The sequence below is a fragment of the Perissodus microlepis genome, chromosome 4 (assembly GCF_051167445.1).
Source record: "Perissodus microlepis isolate ML-2025 ecotype Zambia chromosome 4, ASM5116744v1, whole genome shotgun sequence".
Lineage (NCBI taxonomy): Eukaryota > Metazoa > Chordata > Actinopteri > Cichliformes > Cichlidae > Perissodus > Perissodus microlepis.
Window position 1 is genome coordinate 23,688,278 of NC_140464.1, and position 19,583 is coordinate 23,707,860.

At 40.4% G+C, this 19,583-nt stretch overlaps 3 protein-coding genes and 1 non-coding gene across 6 annotated transcripts; 1 reads left to right on the plus strand and 3 right to left on the minus strand.

Moving 5' to 3' along the window:
• Positions 1–324: 324 nt before the first annotated feature.
• On the minus strand, positions 325–9,418 carry LOC146388985 (lysosomal leucine aminopeptidase-like). Its single transcript, XM_084926594.1, has 11 exons — positions 9,331–9,418; positions 8,536–8,758; positions 8,354–8,437; positions 7,047–7,182; positions 6,436–6,570; positions 4,436–4,580; positions 2,366–2,566; positions 2,081–2,221; positions 1,802–1,987; positions 1,201–1,307; positions 325–1,081 (listed from the first exon to the last, which is right to left on the minus strand). The coding sequence occupies exons 1-11, from the start codon at positions 9,398–9,400 to the stop codon at positions 905–907; spliced, it is 1,605 nt and encodes a 534-aa protein (XP_084782720.1). The 5' UTR covers positions 9,401–9,418; the 3' UTR covers positions 325–904.
• Positions 9,419–9,682: 264 nt separating this feature from the next.
• trnar-ccu (transfer RNA arginine (anticodon CCU)) lies at positions 9,683–9,755 on the minus strand. The gene has a single exon. It is a non-coding gene; the product is annotated as a tRNA-Arg (tRNA).
• Positions 9,756–10,031: 276 nt separating this feature from the next.
• Positions 10,032–16,442, minus strand: pick1 (protein interacting with prkca 1). 2 transcript variants are annotated; one of them, XM_084926598.1, is made up of 13 exons: positions 16,350–16,442; positions 15,689–15,762; positions 15,375–15,486; positions 15,028–15,156; positions 13,896–13,962; positions 13,674–13,763; positions 13,550–13,603; positions 13,365–13,427; positions 12,930–13,063; positions 12,613–12,705; positions 12,473–12,523; positions 11,681–11,825; positions 10,032–11,556 (listed from the first exon to the last, which is right to left on the minus strand). In XM_084926598.1, exons 2-13 carry the CDS (start codon positions 15,727–15,729, stop codon positions 11,300–11,302), a joined length of 1,236 nt encoding a protein of 411 aa, XP_084782724.1. In that variant the 5' UTR covers positions 15,730–15,762; positions 16,350–16,442; the 3' UTR covers positions 10,032–11,299. The 2 variants fall into 2 exon arrangements, with proteins under 2 accessions (XP_084782724.1, XP_084782723.1); XM_084926597.1 differs by having other exon boundaries at positions 16,252–16,417.
• LOC146388988 (galectin-2-like) lies at positions 15,751–18,731 on the plus strand. Of its 2 annotated transcripts, XM_084926599.1 has the most exons (5): positions 15,751–16,015; positions 17,100–17,160; positions 17,300–17,379; positions 17,603–17,774; positions 18,000–18,728. In XM_084926599.1, the coding sequence occupies exons 2-5, from the start codon at positions 17,152–17,154 to the stop codon at positions 18,144–18,146; spliced, it is 408 nt and encodes a 135-aa protein (XP_084782725.1). In that variant the 5' UTR covers positions 15,751–16,015; positions 17,100–17,151; the 3' UTR covers positions 18,147–18,728. The 2 variants fall into 2 exon arrangements, with proteins under 2 accessions (XP_084782725.1, XP_084782726.1); XM_084926600.1 differs by lacking the exon at positions 15,751–16,015 and having other exon boundaries at positions 17,134–17,160; positions 18,000–18,731.
• The last annotated feature ends 852 nt before the right edge of the window (positions 18,732–19,583 follow it).

The window sequence follows — 19,583 nt, forward strand, 5'->3', positions numbered from 1 at the left end:
TGCATGAAAGCAGAGTGACCCCTGAGAAATCCCTGTTAAGCTTTGTTGGAGTGGACTATTTTGGTCCATTTGAAGTAAAACGTGGGAGAAGTGTTATGAAGCGGTATGGCGTTATTTTCACTTGTTTGGCGATTAGAGCCAGGCGTTTACAGGCAAATACCAAAAATCGCTTTTTTCGGATGACAACTACAGATGAAGACATGTTTTCAAATTGTCTTGCTTTCTTACTTTTCCATTAAATATTTATGAAAACTTCAAACTCACATGAACAATCCACTAAACCAGAGTAGCTGAAAGTCTAGACTGTGAGAGTTTAAGTATAAAACAAAAATGGAATAAAGGCATAACGTAGACATGCAAAGAAACACAAAAATACAAGAAGAGGTTTTTAATTTCACACAGCACAATCAAAAGGCAGCAAATAAAAAGCAGCAAACAAAAATCAGATCATGAGAGATGATCAGCACCTGAGTACGGCATTGCACTGATTGTTTCCTCTACTCCTGCAGTAACAGTGTTTGTATATATGAAGACATTCAAGCATCAAAACTAAAGATTTTACTTTAAGGTGGCACATCTGCTGATTTTGTGATTTGGTATTTTATCATATCATAAAGCTACTGTGAGCGTCAAAGGCACCAATGGCTGCACACAGGACACCCTGGGAAAAAAAAATGTGTTTAGAAATAGATCGGAAATCTGTGTTTACCAGCGTTGAATGAAATCCTATAAAAAAAGTGACAGCGGAGAAAAAAGCAGGTCTGCTCATGGATGCAATAGTAAACATGTAGAAAAAAAAATCATCTGCAGGATGGTAATGGAAAGGACAGATAAAACCGATGGTTGTGGACCTTCATTACCCTGAAAGAATCCCTATCGCGCGCACACAGTCACACACTGATGCTCATGGTTTGAAAAGAATGGGCTGCATCTTGACAAAAGTGAAGTTGTAATACTGTGGCAGGCCCTGGTGGCTGATGCTGCTGAATTTGTCCCAAGAGAACGGCGGGAGTCCGTCCTGCGTTGTCGGCCCGTTCACCGCCTCCGCACGGAAATCCCCAGCCAAGTGGAAATCCGTCACCTGCACAGGGAAAAAGACGCCAACAAGTAGAAAGCTGGGTAGAGCTTAAAAGCATCTGAATTCATGAAACCTGCATGACTGCTACTGATGAAAAGGCTATTGTGGCGCTCTGGGAATACCTTAGTGTCATAGCAGCCTCCTGGTAAAGGATCCTCTCCTCGCAGGTCTTTACGGCAACAGATGGACTTGCAAGGGTCACCCTGGGAGTACGGATCTTTCTTGTAGTCTGAAAACAAGCAAACCAAAAATATCATGCTTGCTCAAGCTAAAGCTTGAGAATTGAGCTTCAGAATAGCTAAATAAAAAAAGGCCACGTAATTAGGTACACTTGTTCAACTACTTGTTAATGAAAATATCTAATCAGACAATAAAATACCAGTAACTTGACAACCTAATAAAGTTCAAACTGACCATGGTCTACCAATCTTGTAATGGCTTCTTCCAGCAGGATAACGCACCATGTCGCAAAGCTCAGATTATCTCAAACTGCCTTTTTGAAAGTGACAATTTACACAAACAAGCAAAAAAGTACTGAAGTGGCCTCCAGTGTCACTTTATCCACTAGATGTGATTTGAATCCAGCAGCTTGTTGAATGTGTGCCTCTAACAAGATGTAACTAATGAAGTGTACTGCAGCCAAAAATCTAGCTTATGAAACAGCAACATACAAAGAGTCAGCAGAATGAGCTAAAACTAAGAAGCTGAGATGGAGCCACACACCATTGAATCTCATGATGTGCTTCAAGGATTCCAGGTCCTTAACGCCACACTGGTCACGGCGAAAGATCTTGGCTCTGGGACAGAGGTCATAGGAGAAGTCCTCTCCGTACTGCTCCCACATTTCTACGTAACCACTCATTGTGTAGATCTTCCGATGGAAAGGAATGTTGTAGGACGGCCAATAACCTGTAAGAAATGGATGTGGTGACAAAATCACAGAAAAGTCTAAAAATGAAATAAAATACAAAATACAATTGAATGTAGAAAATGATTAGCTGCCTCTGCGCAGAGTCTGTGTCTGGTCCGAGTACTCCACCAAGCTGGGGATCTGCTCCACCACAGTCAGCGCACCATCGTCGAGACTGTGGCCCAGCTTCACTTTGCTTCTGTCCAACACCATGTACTGATTGTTGTAGGTTCCTGTAAAAGTTGCAGGTGGATTTATGGAAGAGAAAAAAGTTTAATAAAGAGGCCTGAGCATGATTTAGCATTTTCTATCAAAACACAGCACAGTTTCTGTGCTTCGTGTATAAAGATCCATGTACATAAGGCAGACATGCTCACCAGAGTTATACATGGAAAAGGTTTTGGCCCATTCTTCTCCGGTTTTTGCCAAACTGTGAGCCAGCCTGACCCTCTGCCAGGCCAGTAGGCTATTTGGGGTGATTGTGTCAAAAAGGGATGAGTTGAAGACAACATTGGTCGTCTGCGTCATCATCAGACCACTTCCCAAGAGGTAGAAGTCATCCAGCGACACCAGGAACCCTGAAGCCACAAACAAGCCACATTACAAACATGAGCTTTATGGATGATCTTCTTCCATAATGATGTTCTTTTTGCATGTGTGCCATGTGTGAAGAGGGCGAGATAACCAAAATTGTTATACAGAGACAGCAGAATGAATGGTTGGCCTTCTGGAGATGGCTGACACTGACTGAATTACGAAGTGGAATCATCAGCAAAAATCTAAAACTTAAGCGCACTTCATTTAAGGCGTCTTTAACTGACCTGGAGGCAGCTACTACAAATGTACTGCATGAATATTAACAGCACAGTACTATTCAATAAACTCAGTGACTTTTACTTTTATTTATGTTTGTTTCAGCAGTTCATAAATGTTGGTTTTGTTTGTATTTTACTCCATCGCTTTTACATTCTTATAGTTTTAGTGTGTCTGTGAAGGTTCTCAGTCATCCAGGTCATCGTAGTCAAAGGAGCTTGCAAAGAAAAGCGTCTGGACTTCTTTAAGTTACTTGAAGACGTTTCACCTCTCATCCGAGAAGCTTCTTCAGTTCTAAGGTCAAATGGTGGAGAGTCCCAGATATAAACCTAGTGGGAGTATCCCCCCACAGAGGGACAAAAGGACCCCCTGATGATCCTCTAATCGCCTGAGCCAAGGTGTGAAACTGGGTGTGGGTCCCAATCAGCCAGAGTTTCGGGTGTGTTCATTGTGAAACCTGGCCCCACCTTATCATGCGAATTCCTGAGGTCAGATGGCCCAGGATGTGAGTGGGCGTTAAGGCGTCTGGGAAGGGATCTCAAAACTGGATTATAGATGGCAGAGAGTTGGTGTCGTAAACCCCCGCCTCTGTTCAAAGATGGTCACTCACAGTGGACATAGATGGCTTCTTTCACTCCTCTTTCGAACCATCTGTCCTCTCTGTCCAAAATGTAAACATTGGCATCCTCGAAAGAGTGTCCTTTATCCTTAAGATGCAGATGGACTGCTGAGTCTTGTCCTGTGGAGGTGGCTCTTCTGTGTTGTGCCATGCGCTTGTGAAGTGGCTGTTTGGTCTCTCCAATGTAGAGGTCTGGGCATTCCTCGCTGCACTGTACAGCATACACCACATTGTTAAGTCTGTGTTTTGGCGTTTTGTCTTTCGGGTGAACCAGTTTTTGTCTGAGCGTGTTGCTGGGTCTGAAATGCACCGGGATGTCATGCTTGGAGAAAACTCTCCTAAGTTTTTCTGATACACCGGCTACATAGGGGATGACAATGTTGTTGCGTCTGTCCTTCTTATCCTCCCTCGCTGGTGTCTGGTCTTCTTTTCTGTGCCTCTTTGCTGACTTTAAGAACGCCCATTTAGGATAGCCGCATGTTTTGAGTGCTTCCTTTACATGTGTGTGTTCCTTCTTTTTTCCTTCAGGCTTAGAGGGAACATGTTCTGCCCGGTGGTGTAGGGTCCTAATTACTCCAAGTTTGTGTTCCAAAGGGTGATGGGAGTCAAAGAGGAGGTACTGGTCCGTGTGTGTGGGCTTCCGGTAAACTTCGATGTTGAGTTTGCCGTTCTCTTCAATGTGCACAGCGCAGTCCAGGAAAGGCAAACAGTTGTCCTTTGTGTCTTCCCTGGTGAACTTGATGTTTTTATCCACAGCGTTAATGTGCGCAGTGACCTTAGAACTGAAGAAGCTTCTCGGATGAGAGGTGAAACGTCTTCAAGTAACTTAAAGAAGTCCAGACGCTTTTCTTTGCAAGCTCCTTTGACTATAGTTTTAGTTTTTTTTTGCTGTGTATTTTCATCTGTGTTGTACTAGTCTGTGCAGTTACTGATTGTAATGCTGCCTGTCTTGGATAGGACATCGTTTTAAAAGATTGTAAAAAAATTTCACTGATGCTCTTGCTTTCTTATATACCAGGGTAGCTGCTAAAGGATAGTTTTCCAGTGGCTGTATGGGGCTCGCTGATGTGAAAGTCCCAGTGTTTGTAAATCCGCATCGAAGCAGCGTACGTGTACCAGCTGGAATGAGCGAACAGGAGGTTCTCGTACCCCGGCAGCATCTAAAGATGATGACAGAAATCAGTAATGAGACAATCCTGCGTCATGTCCAACAGTTATGTAGCTGCGTCATGTCCAACAGTTATGTAGCTTAACCAACATAATAACATTGGTTTAGTTAGATAATAAACTTAAATTCAAGAATGTCCATTCAACAAAAGCAACAAAACAGACAGAACAAAAGTCAGGACAGGTGACGTTATAGGACTTTTAAATTTGGGCTGTTATTTAGCACAAACATACATTTGTTAAAGCTGCCGTGCAAAAAACACTTTGAAGTTACAGATTTTAGAATATGCACCTCTGTGTACAAAACTGTCCCCTGATTTAATTATGACACTGAAAGTTAAACTTAGTTTCTTTAAATATGAAATAAAGATGAATAATGCGTTACTGCACTAATGCACCAGCACATTCGATTACACAGGAAATTTGCTCTTCACTGGTAGTTTCTTGTTCTTCTTATTTTGCACACCTATGATGTCAGTGAAGCATTACTAATTTGCTGTGAAGAAAATTTGAAGAACTACTCATATACATCAGCTGCTTTTCGTGTTGTATGCATTTTTTATAATATCTAATAAGAATAAGAGCCTGATCAGGATCGTAGACTGTAAATAAAAGATGGCCACTGTAAGCAGTGCGCAGACTTGTGTTTTAGATCCTCGGGTTTGGCATTTTATCGGTTGCCATATTTTTTCCCCCTCAAACTTGATGAGCAAGAGGAGACACCACATCTTCATAAAGTGAACTTATCAACTGCTCGTTTTATGTTGCAGAAACGGAACATTTTGATGTATTCACCAAGACTTGAAACCAGCGACTGAGAGAAGGAACTGAAAAGTAAGATGTTTACGGAGTTCATAGACAGTGTTGGGAAGGTTACTCTTATAATGTACTCCACTACAGATTACAGAATACATGCCCCAAAATGTATTTCGTAATGTATTCCGTTACGTTACTCAATGAGAGTAACGTATTCTGAATACTTTGGATTACTCAATATATTATCAAGCTTTTTACAACTACATGAATGTACGATTGCTGTGTGATTTATTACTATTACTGAAGGCTACTCGCCATACAAATACTAACTAGATTTTTAAATCTTAATATAAAATGAGTAACAGTAGGGTGGACATTAGGTAAGGCTGCACTCTCTGCAGCGATCTCGTATATAAAATTATTCCGCACATATATAAAACAGGTCCGCGGCTCCGAACCGTAGTAAAGGGACGTCTGGCTAATGCGTTGGGCTCCGTGTCGGGCTTGTAGCCAAAAACTAGCTTTACTTTGTTGTCTGGGTCAACTTTGCTAACGAGAGACAGAGAAAGGCATTCTTTAGGGCTATACCTGTAACACTCTACCTTTTGCCTTCATATTAAATAATTTGTTGAACAATAATTTTAAAAATATTTCATCACGTCATTATGTGGGCCGCAAATAGAGGTGACATGGGCCGCGAGATGGAGACACAGGTATTAGAGCCTCTTAATGTGTGTTTTATTTATTTCCACCAGCGTGGAATTACCAAAAATAGAAAGGGCATAGCCTAACATATGAAACGGGAAAAGACCGCCGTGTAATCCCTTTATTTCAACAAAGTAACTGTATTCTGAATACCACCTTTTTAAACGGTAACTGTAATGGAATACAGTTACTCATATTTTGTATTTTAAATACGTAACGCCGGTACATGTATTCCGTTACTCCCCAACACTGTTCATAGGAAGTCAGACTTCCTTTTGCAACCAGAAGAAAGAGAGAGTTGATTTTAGGAATCGCTAGCTTCACTTTTGGTCTCTATATCCATCTTTTATATACAGTCTGTGATTAACTTGTGTTTTGACCTCTGACCTTGATGAGTGCAGAGCAGTGACCCATCCCTGGAAGTTTGAAGTCTCTGAGTGAAGGGTAGGAGCTGGGGACCAGGGCTGGATCCAGCAGGTCTCCCACCGCGTTCAGGAACTGGACGTCAAACAGCGTCAGCGGCTTTGGGAAGGACAACAGATAAACAGCTGGTCAGCAAATGCAAACAAACACTGCTGCTGCCCCTGATGTGAGACGGCCATTTATCAAAAACAAAACAAAACACAGAATAAAAGCTACAAAATAATTAATTATGAGAAAATAAAATATTAAAAATAATTCACATCTTACAGCAAATCAAAGTGGATTCTTTAAACAAATAAATTATTTGAAGTAGTAACTGCTGGTATGTAGTATTACTTTTACTGCCATTAATATCACTATTGGCTCTATAGCATATTTATGAAAATCTTCTTAAGTACTATTACTTCTACTTTTTATATTTAACATGACTTAAGCCTGTAAAACCTGATATGAAATTATTGGTTGATGCTTCTGCATTTCAGAGTGCAGATTTATTTGTTAGCATTTTTTTTTTAACATTCTTGTGTTTTGTTGCGTTTTTGTGGGACAAAAATCCAGCCAAACGGCTATCCTACCTTCTTACCTTGCTTCTTGGCCCACGCTGCCACTCCTGCCTGCAATCCGTCCAGCTGAGCCATGATGAAGCCGGCGTGTTTCCACAGAGGATCGGCGCTCTTGTTCACCTTCTGTCTGACCCATGAGTCCTGCTCCCTAAACGTACAAGAATCATATTTAGACTGACATTTAACTAAACAGATAAATGCTACTTTACAAAAACCCCACCGTAATACTGCATCAGTAGAAAAACCTGATCAAAAATGTTCTTAACTCTGCAACATGGTCTTTTTTTCCGCCCATCCCGTTTGGTTCTTTAGCTGTCAGAATTACTGTCTGAAGGCCAAGAAAGATGCCCAACAGATTTACTTTGCCAAGTGGGTCATCACAGGCTTGCTGTATTGGTCCATTTTAATGACCTTCATTATTATTATTCATTATTTTATTTTATTTTCAGTTTTACAGATGGGACAGACATGACTGGGGGATAGGAAAGGAAAAAAGAAAGAAAGAGAGGGAGTGAGCGAGGGAGGGAACGAAAAACAGAGGTGAAGCGGGAAAGTGAGAAAGGGCACTTAAAAAAAATCATCTGGATCACCTGTTGAGAGAAGGAAAAAAAGAGAAAAAAAGAAAACAAGTAAAAAAGAGAGCAAATATAATAAATACGACACCGTCGCAATAATCTGGCTAAGTGTAAGTAACCGTATATGTTGAATGTTATTGTGGAGCACGCAAGACTGACAGCGCACAATGTGCTTTTGCCAAGAAAGGTGTAGTTTGTGTTTGTGAACCCCCGTGTGTACACCTGTCCGCGACCTGTGTGGATGAGCACACTTGTATTCAAAAGGTTTCTCCATTAAACGATCTGCTAGAGGGTGTGGGGAGCCATACCCCCGTCCCCCAGGGCATGAAGGACATCCAGGAGCATGTCCGTGGGCTCTGCCAGCAGCCAGCTGCGCCAGAGTGGACCGAGCCCAAGGAGGCATCCCCGCTCTCTGGAATCCACAAAGGCCAGGGGGCCCAGGCCCATCCGGACCAGGGCCCACAGAACCCGGAGCAGCCCACCCGACCCATCATCATCTCCCAAACTACGCAAGACAATAGACACACAGGTTAAGTTCGTTCTCCACCCCTCCTATATTTCTCCCCTGCCTCTTGACCACACCTCTGTTGTGGTCAAGAGTGGCTGAATGCCAACGCTGAGAGTGCTTAAATGTTTGGTTGAACTTTTTTCAGAAGAGGATATGAAAGATGACAGATTGTGAAGTAGATGTGACATTTCTGCTGCTCGGGTTGTAACTCTAAAAGGAAAAGGGAACAGACTCACTCCATAAATTTCTTAACTGGGTCGAGCATCTTTGGTTCGGTGATCAGCTGCGGGTACATGTTGGTGTAGTGGTCCATCATCTGCCTCGGGAAGAAAAGGAAGAATGAGTACAAGTATAAGAATGAATACAAAATGCCCAGACTCAGAATTTGAGTGAAAGAATAAGAACTGGCAGCACTTACTGGGCGGTCAGGAAGCCTTCGAGGTAGCCAGCCAGGAAGAAAGTGATCTCATCCGTTTCAGGAGTCTCTCCATACCCTGCTCGGATCTCAAGGACACTCCAGCCTGTACTGGATAGGGTGTCATTCAGGAACCCGTAAGCATCCCCCTCGACCTCCATCACCCCCTCCTTTAACTTGACAAGCTTGTGATCGGGGTCCCAGTACACAGTGGCTGCTGTCAGCTCTGAGAAGACATCAACACAATGAAAATATAAACAAAAAGCACAGATCCCAGCTCCTTTACTTATGAAATCTTTTCCTCTATATTGTTCTGATGAATTAATGGGTGCAAACAAAAATGAAAGTTTAATACCGACCAAAGGATCACTGTATCACCTCACACCCTGGACACTCCCTGTTTGTACTGTGTGCCCGAGGGCAACAGTTCAGAGCAATTAGTTTAAGGACAAATAGAGTCAAACACAGCTTTTACCCAACCGCAATAACATGTCTGAATGCTGCTACTAAAAAATGTCCATCACGCCAATCTTGAAATGATCTATGCACTGACTGAAGCATGTGTGTGGGAATGTTTGCTCATACTATTCTTATTAGCACTTTATTTATTTTATTTAGTGATTTAATTAAATGTTATTGTTTTAATTTAGATTTTTATATTTCTATGGATGATGCACTGATCGGATACCACTTTTATTTTGGATGTACCTGCGACAATGACAATAAAGACATTCTGATTCTGATTCTTCAGATCCTTAAACAATCACCAGTGACTTCTCATGTACATGTCCTACTTACTGTCAGCAGAGGCGAAGGTCGCAGCCACGATGAATAAAAGACAGACATGTAACCAATTTAGTGGAGACATGTCTGCGAGAATGGAGCTAAAAACTAAAACTGCTGCGGGACATAGAAATGGTTCGAACAGAAGTGGCACGGGTAAAGAGGAAATCTGTCTTTTCTATGCAAAGAAAGTCCAAAGGTGACGCGAGCTCAGTTTCCTGATTGGCTGCGGCCAAGAGCGGAAAAAGGGAACAGTACGCACACGTGAAAACACTTCGAGACAAGCTGCTGGAACAACTAAGATAGTTGGTAAACAAGAGCACATGGTTTTTAGTTTTGAGACAAGGAAAGAAAGAAAATAACTTTTCACCCCAGATGGGACTCGAACCCACAATCCCTGGCTTAGGAGGCCAGTGCCTTATCCATTAGGCCACTGGGGCTGTATGGCTTTGTGACTCTCACAGGAAACTGTTTAGAGATCATAACAATCACCCTGCGACGATTTCATATCGCAGGTACCGGAGCCTGAGTCCGGAGTCGTGTTTGGGCTTTTCGAAGGTTTAGTTCAGAGTAACATGACGCGTCTACAGCGAAGAGAATTCTTTCTGCGCAGCTGGCATGTTTCCGTTCCGTTTTACAACTGAAAGCAAAAGCCCCATATTCATGTCCATTGGAGGCTTCGAGATTACATTCTTATATTTAACACACAACCCTCCTTTATATTTGGATTTACTTTATTTGATATATTACAATGTCACGGACAGTGCATCTGCGCAATTCATGTGGCAACAGACCCTATCGAGGTAAAAGAAAGTTAAAATAGAAAATAAACTGACAGCATATTCATTAAAATGATCATATATTTAGTCAAGTTCCGAAAAGTCATTATGACGTAGTACGAAGCAACCAACCAAGAAAATCAAGAAACACAAACAATGGGTCCCTTTTTTTGCATTCAGAGAAACAAAAAGAAACATTTAAGAGCTGATGCGACACTGCCCCCTAGTGATAGGTTTTGGAACAGTTTAATAAACTATCAGATTAACTTTTCCTTAATAAATTTTCAGATATAATTTGATAAACACAATAAATAAAACAGTAAGTACAAGAGCTTTTACACCTCTTTTCTTTTTCTACACACTTCTAGTGTTTTTTTAAAACTCCTTTTTACAACACGGTGAAGCTGTGCATCCATTTAGTTTCTTCATCATACTGTGAGGGCACAGCTGGAATGCAAATGTAGTGAGGGGAATGTGAACACTCCACCTGAAGCATGCTGCCCGAGAAGATAAAACAGACACCTTAGACAAAGAAAAAAAAGAACCTCGGTCGGACAACTTAAAATGTGCAAAGATGGAGGAAAAAGGCTGAATGTAACAAACACCCTGACATGTTGTAAAATTATCCAGTGGTTTGTTGCACTGAGAATTTCTCTCTGCAGTGACAAACATTTAGAGTGTGATATCATTTCAAGCAGGTAAACAAATAAACGTCAAAGATGCAGCAGGTTCTGCAGCAAAGAAAATAAATATTATCCACACTGAAACAGCTCAGACCCAGTACACTTCACTGTACAGAGAGCAAAGAAGGCACACCTCATATGCTTACAGATCCCAGTCTGAAACATTAAAGCCCAAACACAACACTCACAACAAAATAAAGCTTCATTCAATTGATTGTGTCCCTCACACTCCTTCAGTGATGACCTTATGAGACACCATAAATGATTTTTTTTAAGTGAAAATTTGCAAATGTAAATAATATCATAAAGTAACCGTAAAGCTATAGAATTTTTAACAATCCACAGAAACAACTGTAAAAACGCCCACATACAGTATCATAGCAGCATTTCTAATCAGTATTCCTCTCTGTGTGAACAGTGTTAACCGTTCCTGCAGCTGCTTTCTGCTGCAAGGATCACTGCCTGCTGAGTGTGTAGACATTAAATGTAACTGATGGTAAACACAAACGCATGCAGGCATTCTCATTCGTCATCAATCAGCTTCTCCGCTCCGTTTTCTGCTTGTCTGCCAGCACTGCTTCCTCCTCCCTCTCCGCCTCCCTCTTCCTCCTCGTCTTCGTCTGTGTAGGAGAACGGCTGGCTGCTGTAGTTGATCATTGTGCGGGAGAGGTCCACCTCGATGGGGAACACATCTGCCTCCTTCAGGATGGCGTAGCAGTCATTGTAGTAATGTGACATTCCCGACACGAAGCGCTGCAGCTGGAACACGATGTCCTGAACTGGAGACGAGAAAGAAAGAAAACAAAAGCAACATGTTGAAGCTACTAAATCCTCAGCATCTGTTTACAGGCCACGGAGGACAGAGGAGGGAATAGCTAAAGGTGAAAAACAGCAAGAACAGACCGTGTTTCTGATCCAGCAGCTCTATCTTCTCCAGGACGTCTTTCCTCATTTTGGCAAAGCGGGCACGGGCTTCCTGCCGACACCGAAGCACCAAACGGTACTCATAGTTACCAGTGCTGACGCGGTACAGAGGCTCCCCCATGGCCTGTGAGAAGGAAAATAGGATTTACTGGTTCATATTAAACATGTTTTCAGCTGCGGAAATCCAAGGAAAGCTTATAGCCAGTTCTTCCCCAGAGTGCTTATGGGAAAATGAGAGAAAAAAACTTGCACTTGCTAAGTCTGCATCAGTGTGGTGAACTAAAGTTTGACTGTGAGTATGAAGGATATAGAGGCAGTCATGCTGAGATGGTAAATATCTACACCTTTTAAAAAGAACACCTGTTATCACCGAGTCTGACTCTAATCTAACAACTGTGTACAAAACAGAACATGATTAAACGCAGTCATCTCAAGCAGCTTCATATTTCAAGGTACCATCCCTATAACTAGAGAGAGAAACATAATGAACATCATGATAATTAAAGATGGGCATCTATATTAGAGTCTGCAGATACAAATGTGATGTTCCATCTTCTTACAGTCAGTTTTTCTAATGTTTTCATCTTTCTGCTTTAGAACGTTCAAAAAGTAGCAGGTTTTGGTTACATTTTTCCTGGGGTCAAATTTTTCCTCATAGAAGAATAATCCGACACACTGAACAGGAAGAAAATGTTGCAATCAAAATGTCAGTTTTACATCAACTGTCAATATCATACTGATATAATTAAATCAGTAAAAATTGTGACTCACAATGCTGCTGTATTCTTCATCATCCATTTCCTTCACCTTCAAGCAGTATGACTGAAAGACACAAAAAACCCGTCCTGTTATTCAACCTACAGGCTGACAGTGAACTTCAGTAAAAGGAGTGACAGCACCGCAGGTCTCACCAGATATTCAAACTTCACATCCAGGTACTTGCGGATGGTGAGCTTGGTGTCTGGTATGGCCTTATTAAGGTACGTGTTCAGATCATGGAGCATCTGCAAAACGAGAGAGACTTTAAAATCTAACATCCACTGGAAAACTGACATCTTACATAATAAATTTCACTCTGACAGATTTAAAGAACACAATATAAAGTATACACAGACAGTATAAGCCTGACTTTTTTTTCCAAAGCTTTCTTTAAAATGAATGTTTTTAACTGATGTGTGCACTTTTAGTACAATGAATGACTCAAAGCATAAATTAAATCTGTGCTTACAGGTTTGATGGTCTTTAGTAGCTGAATGCCGTATTTCTCAATGTTGCGGTGAGCATCAGCAAACTTCACAAAAGCCTCGCTGGCAGCAGCCTGGGGCTCTCGTACCCCGATGACAGAAAACACATCTCCAAATGCTGCAAAGGGACAAAACCAGAAACCGCTCAGATATAGCTACGAGCAAAGATCTGCTAAAGTTAGAAAACAAAAAGTATTAAATACAACTCCACCAGCAAGCAGACATTGTATGAAAACATGACATTTTTCTTCATTTTATGGTCACGTTTCAACTAAAAGCTCCACCAGGTTTTAGCCTTTATTGGGGAAAAAAACAAAACAAAAAAAACAACAGCAAACTTTCGCTTGGGGGTGAGAGTGGATTATTCCACTGGTGTAATACTGTTTTTATCGTTTGTGATTTTGGATATAGTGACTGACCTCTGTGGGTTTGAGAAAGCTCAAAAAACGCCCTCAGTAGTCTTTTCGTGTGCTCCATCAGCCCTGCAACGCAAACAGAGAACAACAGCGTCTCTGTGGATTAAAAGCTCTCTCATATCTGTGATTATGGAGTTTTCACACTACATGATTAACTTGTTTAGGAAAAGAATCTTATCACTCTTTACCTTTGTACAGCTCTGCCGTTTTCTCCAGCTCTTCCAGTCTTTTGACAAGTCCATCTGTAAAGAAGAATGAGTTAAATCTAAGTAGATATGAACAAACCTGCAGTTACCATCCTAGCAGGCTTACCATTGCATAGAATAGCTCGACTGAGTCCAAGAGCATCCGCTGTTCCTGAGCTCAAATTCTCTACGAGTCGATGTTTGACTTTTTTCAGCACTGAAACATATAAAATATCAATGTTTAATACAAACTAATGCAGCAGTGAAAAAGATTTGTTGAGATTCTGCAAGAATGCAGTACACAGCACTGCAGTGCACGCTTCAAAGGAAGTAACATAAACATAAATACCTATGTCCAGAGACTTCCCCTGTTTTGGGTCAGCCTGCAGCTTATTGTAGTGGATCACTGCCTCTCCCTGTGAAAATAGGATCAACAGTTAAATGAACCAAATAAATAAATATAGGATGGTGAAAGGAAGAGCATCTATTGCAGCAGTACTAAATATAAGAAATAGAACTGTTTTAGCTTTTGTTGAGATTATGCAAGAATGCAGTACAAAGCACTGCTATGCATGCTTCAAAGAAAGTAACATTTCACCTTAGTAGATAAGTTAAAATTAATAATGTGCAACATTTATAGTGCTAAGTGTGAAATGTATTTTCAGTGACGGGCAGCAGCAACACCACCTAATCCTTTTAATCCCACACTGAACCCCATCTTTATCCCACCACGCAGGAAGTCATGGAATTTTTTGGGTTGTGAACAAAAGATGCCAAAAACAACAGCGCCACTATTCACCGGTGATGGTACGCCACATGCTACGGGCTATTGTCCCGACCTCTTCAGCACAGCTTAGCAAACCAGTGAAGTCACTCCTACAGTGTCCTGTCTACAGTGGGAAGGTGGGCTTACACTCATATCTCACTAACTGTTGGACTGTGCTGGACATAAAAAAGTGAGTCATCTTTGAATTCTTTTCAAAATTTCTTTTAAATGACACACAGTGTTTCAACATGCAAGTAAAGCTGTGGTTTGGTTCTTTTTTTTTCTTCATTATGGGGCACTGGTCATCAGAGGTGAGGGTGAGTATGAAGAGTCGCTGTCTTTAGGTTTAAAAAGTTAAAAACAAGAGTTTAATAATAGGGCTCATGTTAACATCATTATTTCAACAAGGCTGTCGTAAGATTTTCACTGCAATGACACTATTACTTTATTCAAAATAATCCATGGAAATAATCATCACATCACAACAACTACCAAAAATCTGAAAAGGCTAATAAAGCTATCAGTCAAATGCATCTTTTTCTTCAGTGTGTATGGAGATGGTGAGAGTTTTTGTAGCTACAGAAGCACAAATGACTGTATTATTATTCTAAACTGTGTGCATTTTTGTCACACTGGTAATATTCAATGTTAAATAGCAGTTATGGTCAGTAGAGTAATGCTGAGTGTTTAATAACCACTTTCAGAGTCGGTGTACCTGCACAGCTTGAATCATCTTGGCCACCTCCACCTTAGTTTTGCCCTTGACTGCTTTCCCGTTCACACCTGTGATTTCATCACCTGCTGCCAGCGTCCCATCCAAAGCTGCTGGTGTGTTATCAAAGACCTGCAAAGCAACAGCAACCGCATTTTAAAAATGTACCGTGACAAAGTACAGTTATTTTTCCTGAAAAAGAGGCGATAAGCTGCATTTAATGACCCGTATGCTAAACAGCAGCAAACTGAGACAGTTTACAGTCTTATAACATTTAAAGCATGATGGAAACTTCTGGTGATCGATGACATGTTAATAAATAAAGTCATAATAAATTATTCTGTGTGCACCTGAACAATGTAGAGGCAAGGACAGTACTGAGCCCCACCACCAATGCTGATGCCTATAAGATTATTAGCATCTTTCTTTAGAGTCACAGTCCCAGGCACTGTTGGTATCCCCCTGTTAAGACAGAGAAAAAAAACACACTAATTGAGCTTTGAAGCATTTTGTTCAGCTTATTCTGGGACATTCTGTGATGAGGGAACTATATCACAGTTTATATCAAGGCATTCACCCCATCAGTTACCGTTGTAGATGTTTAATAATGTATGGCAATCATATGTGATTCGGAATGGGTAGAGAAAGCTCATTAATCACTCACAGTTTGTCCTCTTCCAATTCATAGTCCATATCTGTGAACATTGTAGGACAGCGTCACTCCTGTCCCTGTGAAACCTGCGAGAGAGTACAATAAAACAGAAATCAAAGGTTTTAACTGGATCTAGTGATCAGAAACCAAAGAAACGCTCATTAAAAGAGTGACAATCAGAACACGTTTAAGAGTTTGAGCTACCGGTGAATTTAAAAGTAGTTTATAGTCAGATGGACTATCGGAAAATCACCAAAATTGGCAGCTTTGCTTTCCTGATGCGGCAAATTTAATCGCTGTGGAGTCAGTGAGGAAACGCTGGAGCAGAGCAAACAGCTGGTAACCCGCAGTGCATGCTAACATCCTAACAACAACCATTTAAATACGTTTTAATTAATGTAACTGTTGCACTTAATATATCTGCATGCACACCCAAACCAGTCACTGTCAGATTTCATTACAGCGACCGAGGTCAGTAAGGAAGTTGGATTATTAGCTGCTAGCCTGTAGGCTAATAGCAGGTGCATTTAGCTAATGTTGTCCCCTGAAATGTCAGCAGGCCATTAACAATTTACCTTTCTTAGACGTCGCACAGAGTCGTCATAAAGATATTATTCAGTGTGCATGAAATCAAAATATCTTTTGTTGAATCCCCCTTTTTATTCGCAATTACCTCAACTTCTCGATCTAAAGACAGCTTCTATTTACTTTATTTTGTCACTTCCGGCAGGATGACGGAAGTTGTTGTTAAAACGTATTACAAAAGGAAGGACTGGATGATCATTTTCTAGTTTTTTCTTACAGTCTATAATTCCATATTCCTCAGTGTAAATGATACAGATTATTTCTTTTAAACTTCTCATCAGCTCATATGAAAACACTGTAATTGTATTTTAGCAGATTTAATCAAAGTCCTTCCATGAGTCGCTTGTTTCTAATTTAGACTACGCGTTTTACTGCCATCCAGTGGTTAGAGTGTCAACCTGCACCTGCATGAAATTTGTCAAATATAATATTATTACAGATTTGTTTTGATGGAAAAAGTGAACATTTCACTAATGATCTTGTTTGTAGATCATTTTAAATGTCAAGCATACAAAAACAATTGTTGCGAAATAGACTTATTGCATGTGTATGGTGCACTAGTATAGATTATTTTGTTCTAGAGTCATCTGCAGTATATTGAAGGCACTCATTAATATGCAAAATGAATTCCAATGAAAAATACAAAAATCACACTAATTTGTTCTTATACTAATTTGCTGTTGCAGGTGATTAAACAGAGTGGTGCTTGTACTGAATATAGTATGATGTTGAATGAGTCAGTGTAAAAAGAGAATCTTACTAAAACTCATGTCTTGCATCATAAATAAACTAGAATTCACAGTTACCCAATTTACCTTTTTTTCTCCCGGCACGGTAGACTGTACCTCTGTTGAAACTCCATCATCCAGGACTGTTCACCAGCAACCAGTATGAGTATGGTAAGCTTAGGTTTGTGTATGCCAACATGTCAACAAATTAACTACATTTTACCCTTTAATAAATTATTTGCAAAACTGAAAATGCAAAGTTATTTCATTCTCAAGACTTCTTCAGATTATATTCTAATCATGTGTTCAGGAACTTGAACTGAAGAATGTGGATTTGAGAGCCGGAGATGAGCTGAAAATAAAAGGGGTAATTCTGCATGATGCAGAGAGGTAAGCTAACAAAACTCATAACATTTATTTTTTCAGTACGGTAACCATATAAATTGAATGAAAGCTACATATGCTGTTAATCCTGCAGTAGGAAAATCTAATCTAGCACAAAGTGGACTTTTACAAATTATATTATATCTTTTACTCCACTGTGTGATCATGTGTTCAAAGCTCTGCAAGCCATTGATATTAAAACCTAGTTTGTACAACCTCTGATCAACAGATTCCAGATCGATCTCGGCTGTGATGCAGATGACCTGGCACTGCACTTCAATCCTCGGTTCCATGATGACACTGATGGTGCTGTGCTGGTGTGCAACTCAAAGATTGCTGGTTGCTGGGGCGATGAAAAACGGGAAATTCACAACCCCCTACAGAGGGGTGCTGATGTCAAGGTGAGGGAATGTGATCGAAGTAATTGATGATGTACTGAGTGTCTGAGTATTATAAATATCACAAGAAGGTTTTTGATTAGATCAAATGGATGTTTGGTTTACCCACATAAAACACAAAAAACACGCTAATACTCTTGCAGATATTAAGCTGGGGGATGCAAGTTGGGTTGGAATTGATTGTGTTTTGGAAAAAATGTTTGCTTATGAACTTTTCTTCTGTTTCAGATTGTGTTGAAACTGGCTGAAGACACGTTTGAAGTGGAACTTCCTGATGGACAGGAAGTCCAGTTTCCAAATCGTGCTGGTATGGGTACCATCAGCTACATCAGAGTCACAGGAGACTTTAAACTGAAATCCTTCAAGATCTGCTAAGAGATACAACTGTAAACAGATGCTGTGTTTAACACTTTAGTTATAGATGAGGTTTGACTGTCTGAATGTTATTCTTACAATAACAGTCAGTTATTGACTGAAGAATCATTAAGAGATAAAGAGAAATTAATACATTTAAGTGGATTAAAATGTCCTGTTGTGCAAAATGATATAAAATGTTTACAGTCAAATAATCCTGTTTTGTCATCTTTAAGGTTTTGCCTCTCACAAACACAGTATAAGTCAAAGCATGAAAGAGTAAAAGTATGATGACACGGAACAATAGAAGAAAATGCAAATATATTAGTTCTTTGCTAAATCCAGTAACTGATTATTTATAGTCATGTAAACATGCAGATAAAACATGCAGAGAAAAATGGCTCCAAATGACACAAAATGCATGTGGGGCACGAGGGTTCCTAGTTAACACTTTTCTATGTGGAGTTTGTATGTAGTCCTTGTGCCTCCATAGGTTTCCAACTTCTTTTGAAATGCATGTTAGGTTAACTGGTGGGCCTTTTAAGTTCCAAACAAAAAAGTAGTCCTGGAGTTGGCCACCCCTGAAATATATCATATATCAGTCAAATCAATAAAGCCATCTAGCATTGGAATCCTGCTGAATTATGTTGTGGAAATTTTAAATAAAACCTGCAAACACCTCAGTGAGCATGATTTGAAGTGAGTTTAATAACATTTTGCAATATGGAGAGACTCTGGTCAAAGCACATAAGACATGAGCAACCGCGCCCATTTTCAGAGACTGCTTAGGTGATTGACCAAACTCAGAGACAAAGAAAATTCCTCAACACATCAGGTGAGTCTATACCTTCAGCTCAGCTGATCCTTGAAACCCTTTTCTTCAGAGAGAGAGAATTACAACCTTGTTTTCTGCTTAGCCGTCACCTAGAGATCTACATCCCTGATAAGCAGAAGGAGCCCCACTATCTGCTTAACGTCTCCCATGAACTTACAATGGCCCCATTGTGTATGTTTTTTTTTTCTTTTTTGCCTGTCCCGTTTGGTTCTTCTGCCATCAGAATTATTGTCTAAAGGTGAAGAAAGATGCCCAACGGATTTACTTCACCAAATGGACCATCCCAGCCTTGCCGTAATGGTTTATTTGATTCACCTTTTATTGTTTATTTTATTTTACTTTCACTTGCTAAATACGGGACAGACTTGACTGGGGAAAAGAAAGGGAAAGAAAAACAGCGGGGAAGAGCGGTTTAAGGGCAAAAAACAAAAACCAACAAAATAAGCAGACAAAAATACATATATCAATCACCTGGATCACCTGTTGAGAAAGAAAAAAGAGAGAACAAGCAGAAGAAAACGAGAGCAATACAATAAACAACATCACGATGATCTATGGGAATGTAACAGTAAATACTAAATATTATTGTGCAGCACGTAAGATCGACAGCGCACAGTGTACTT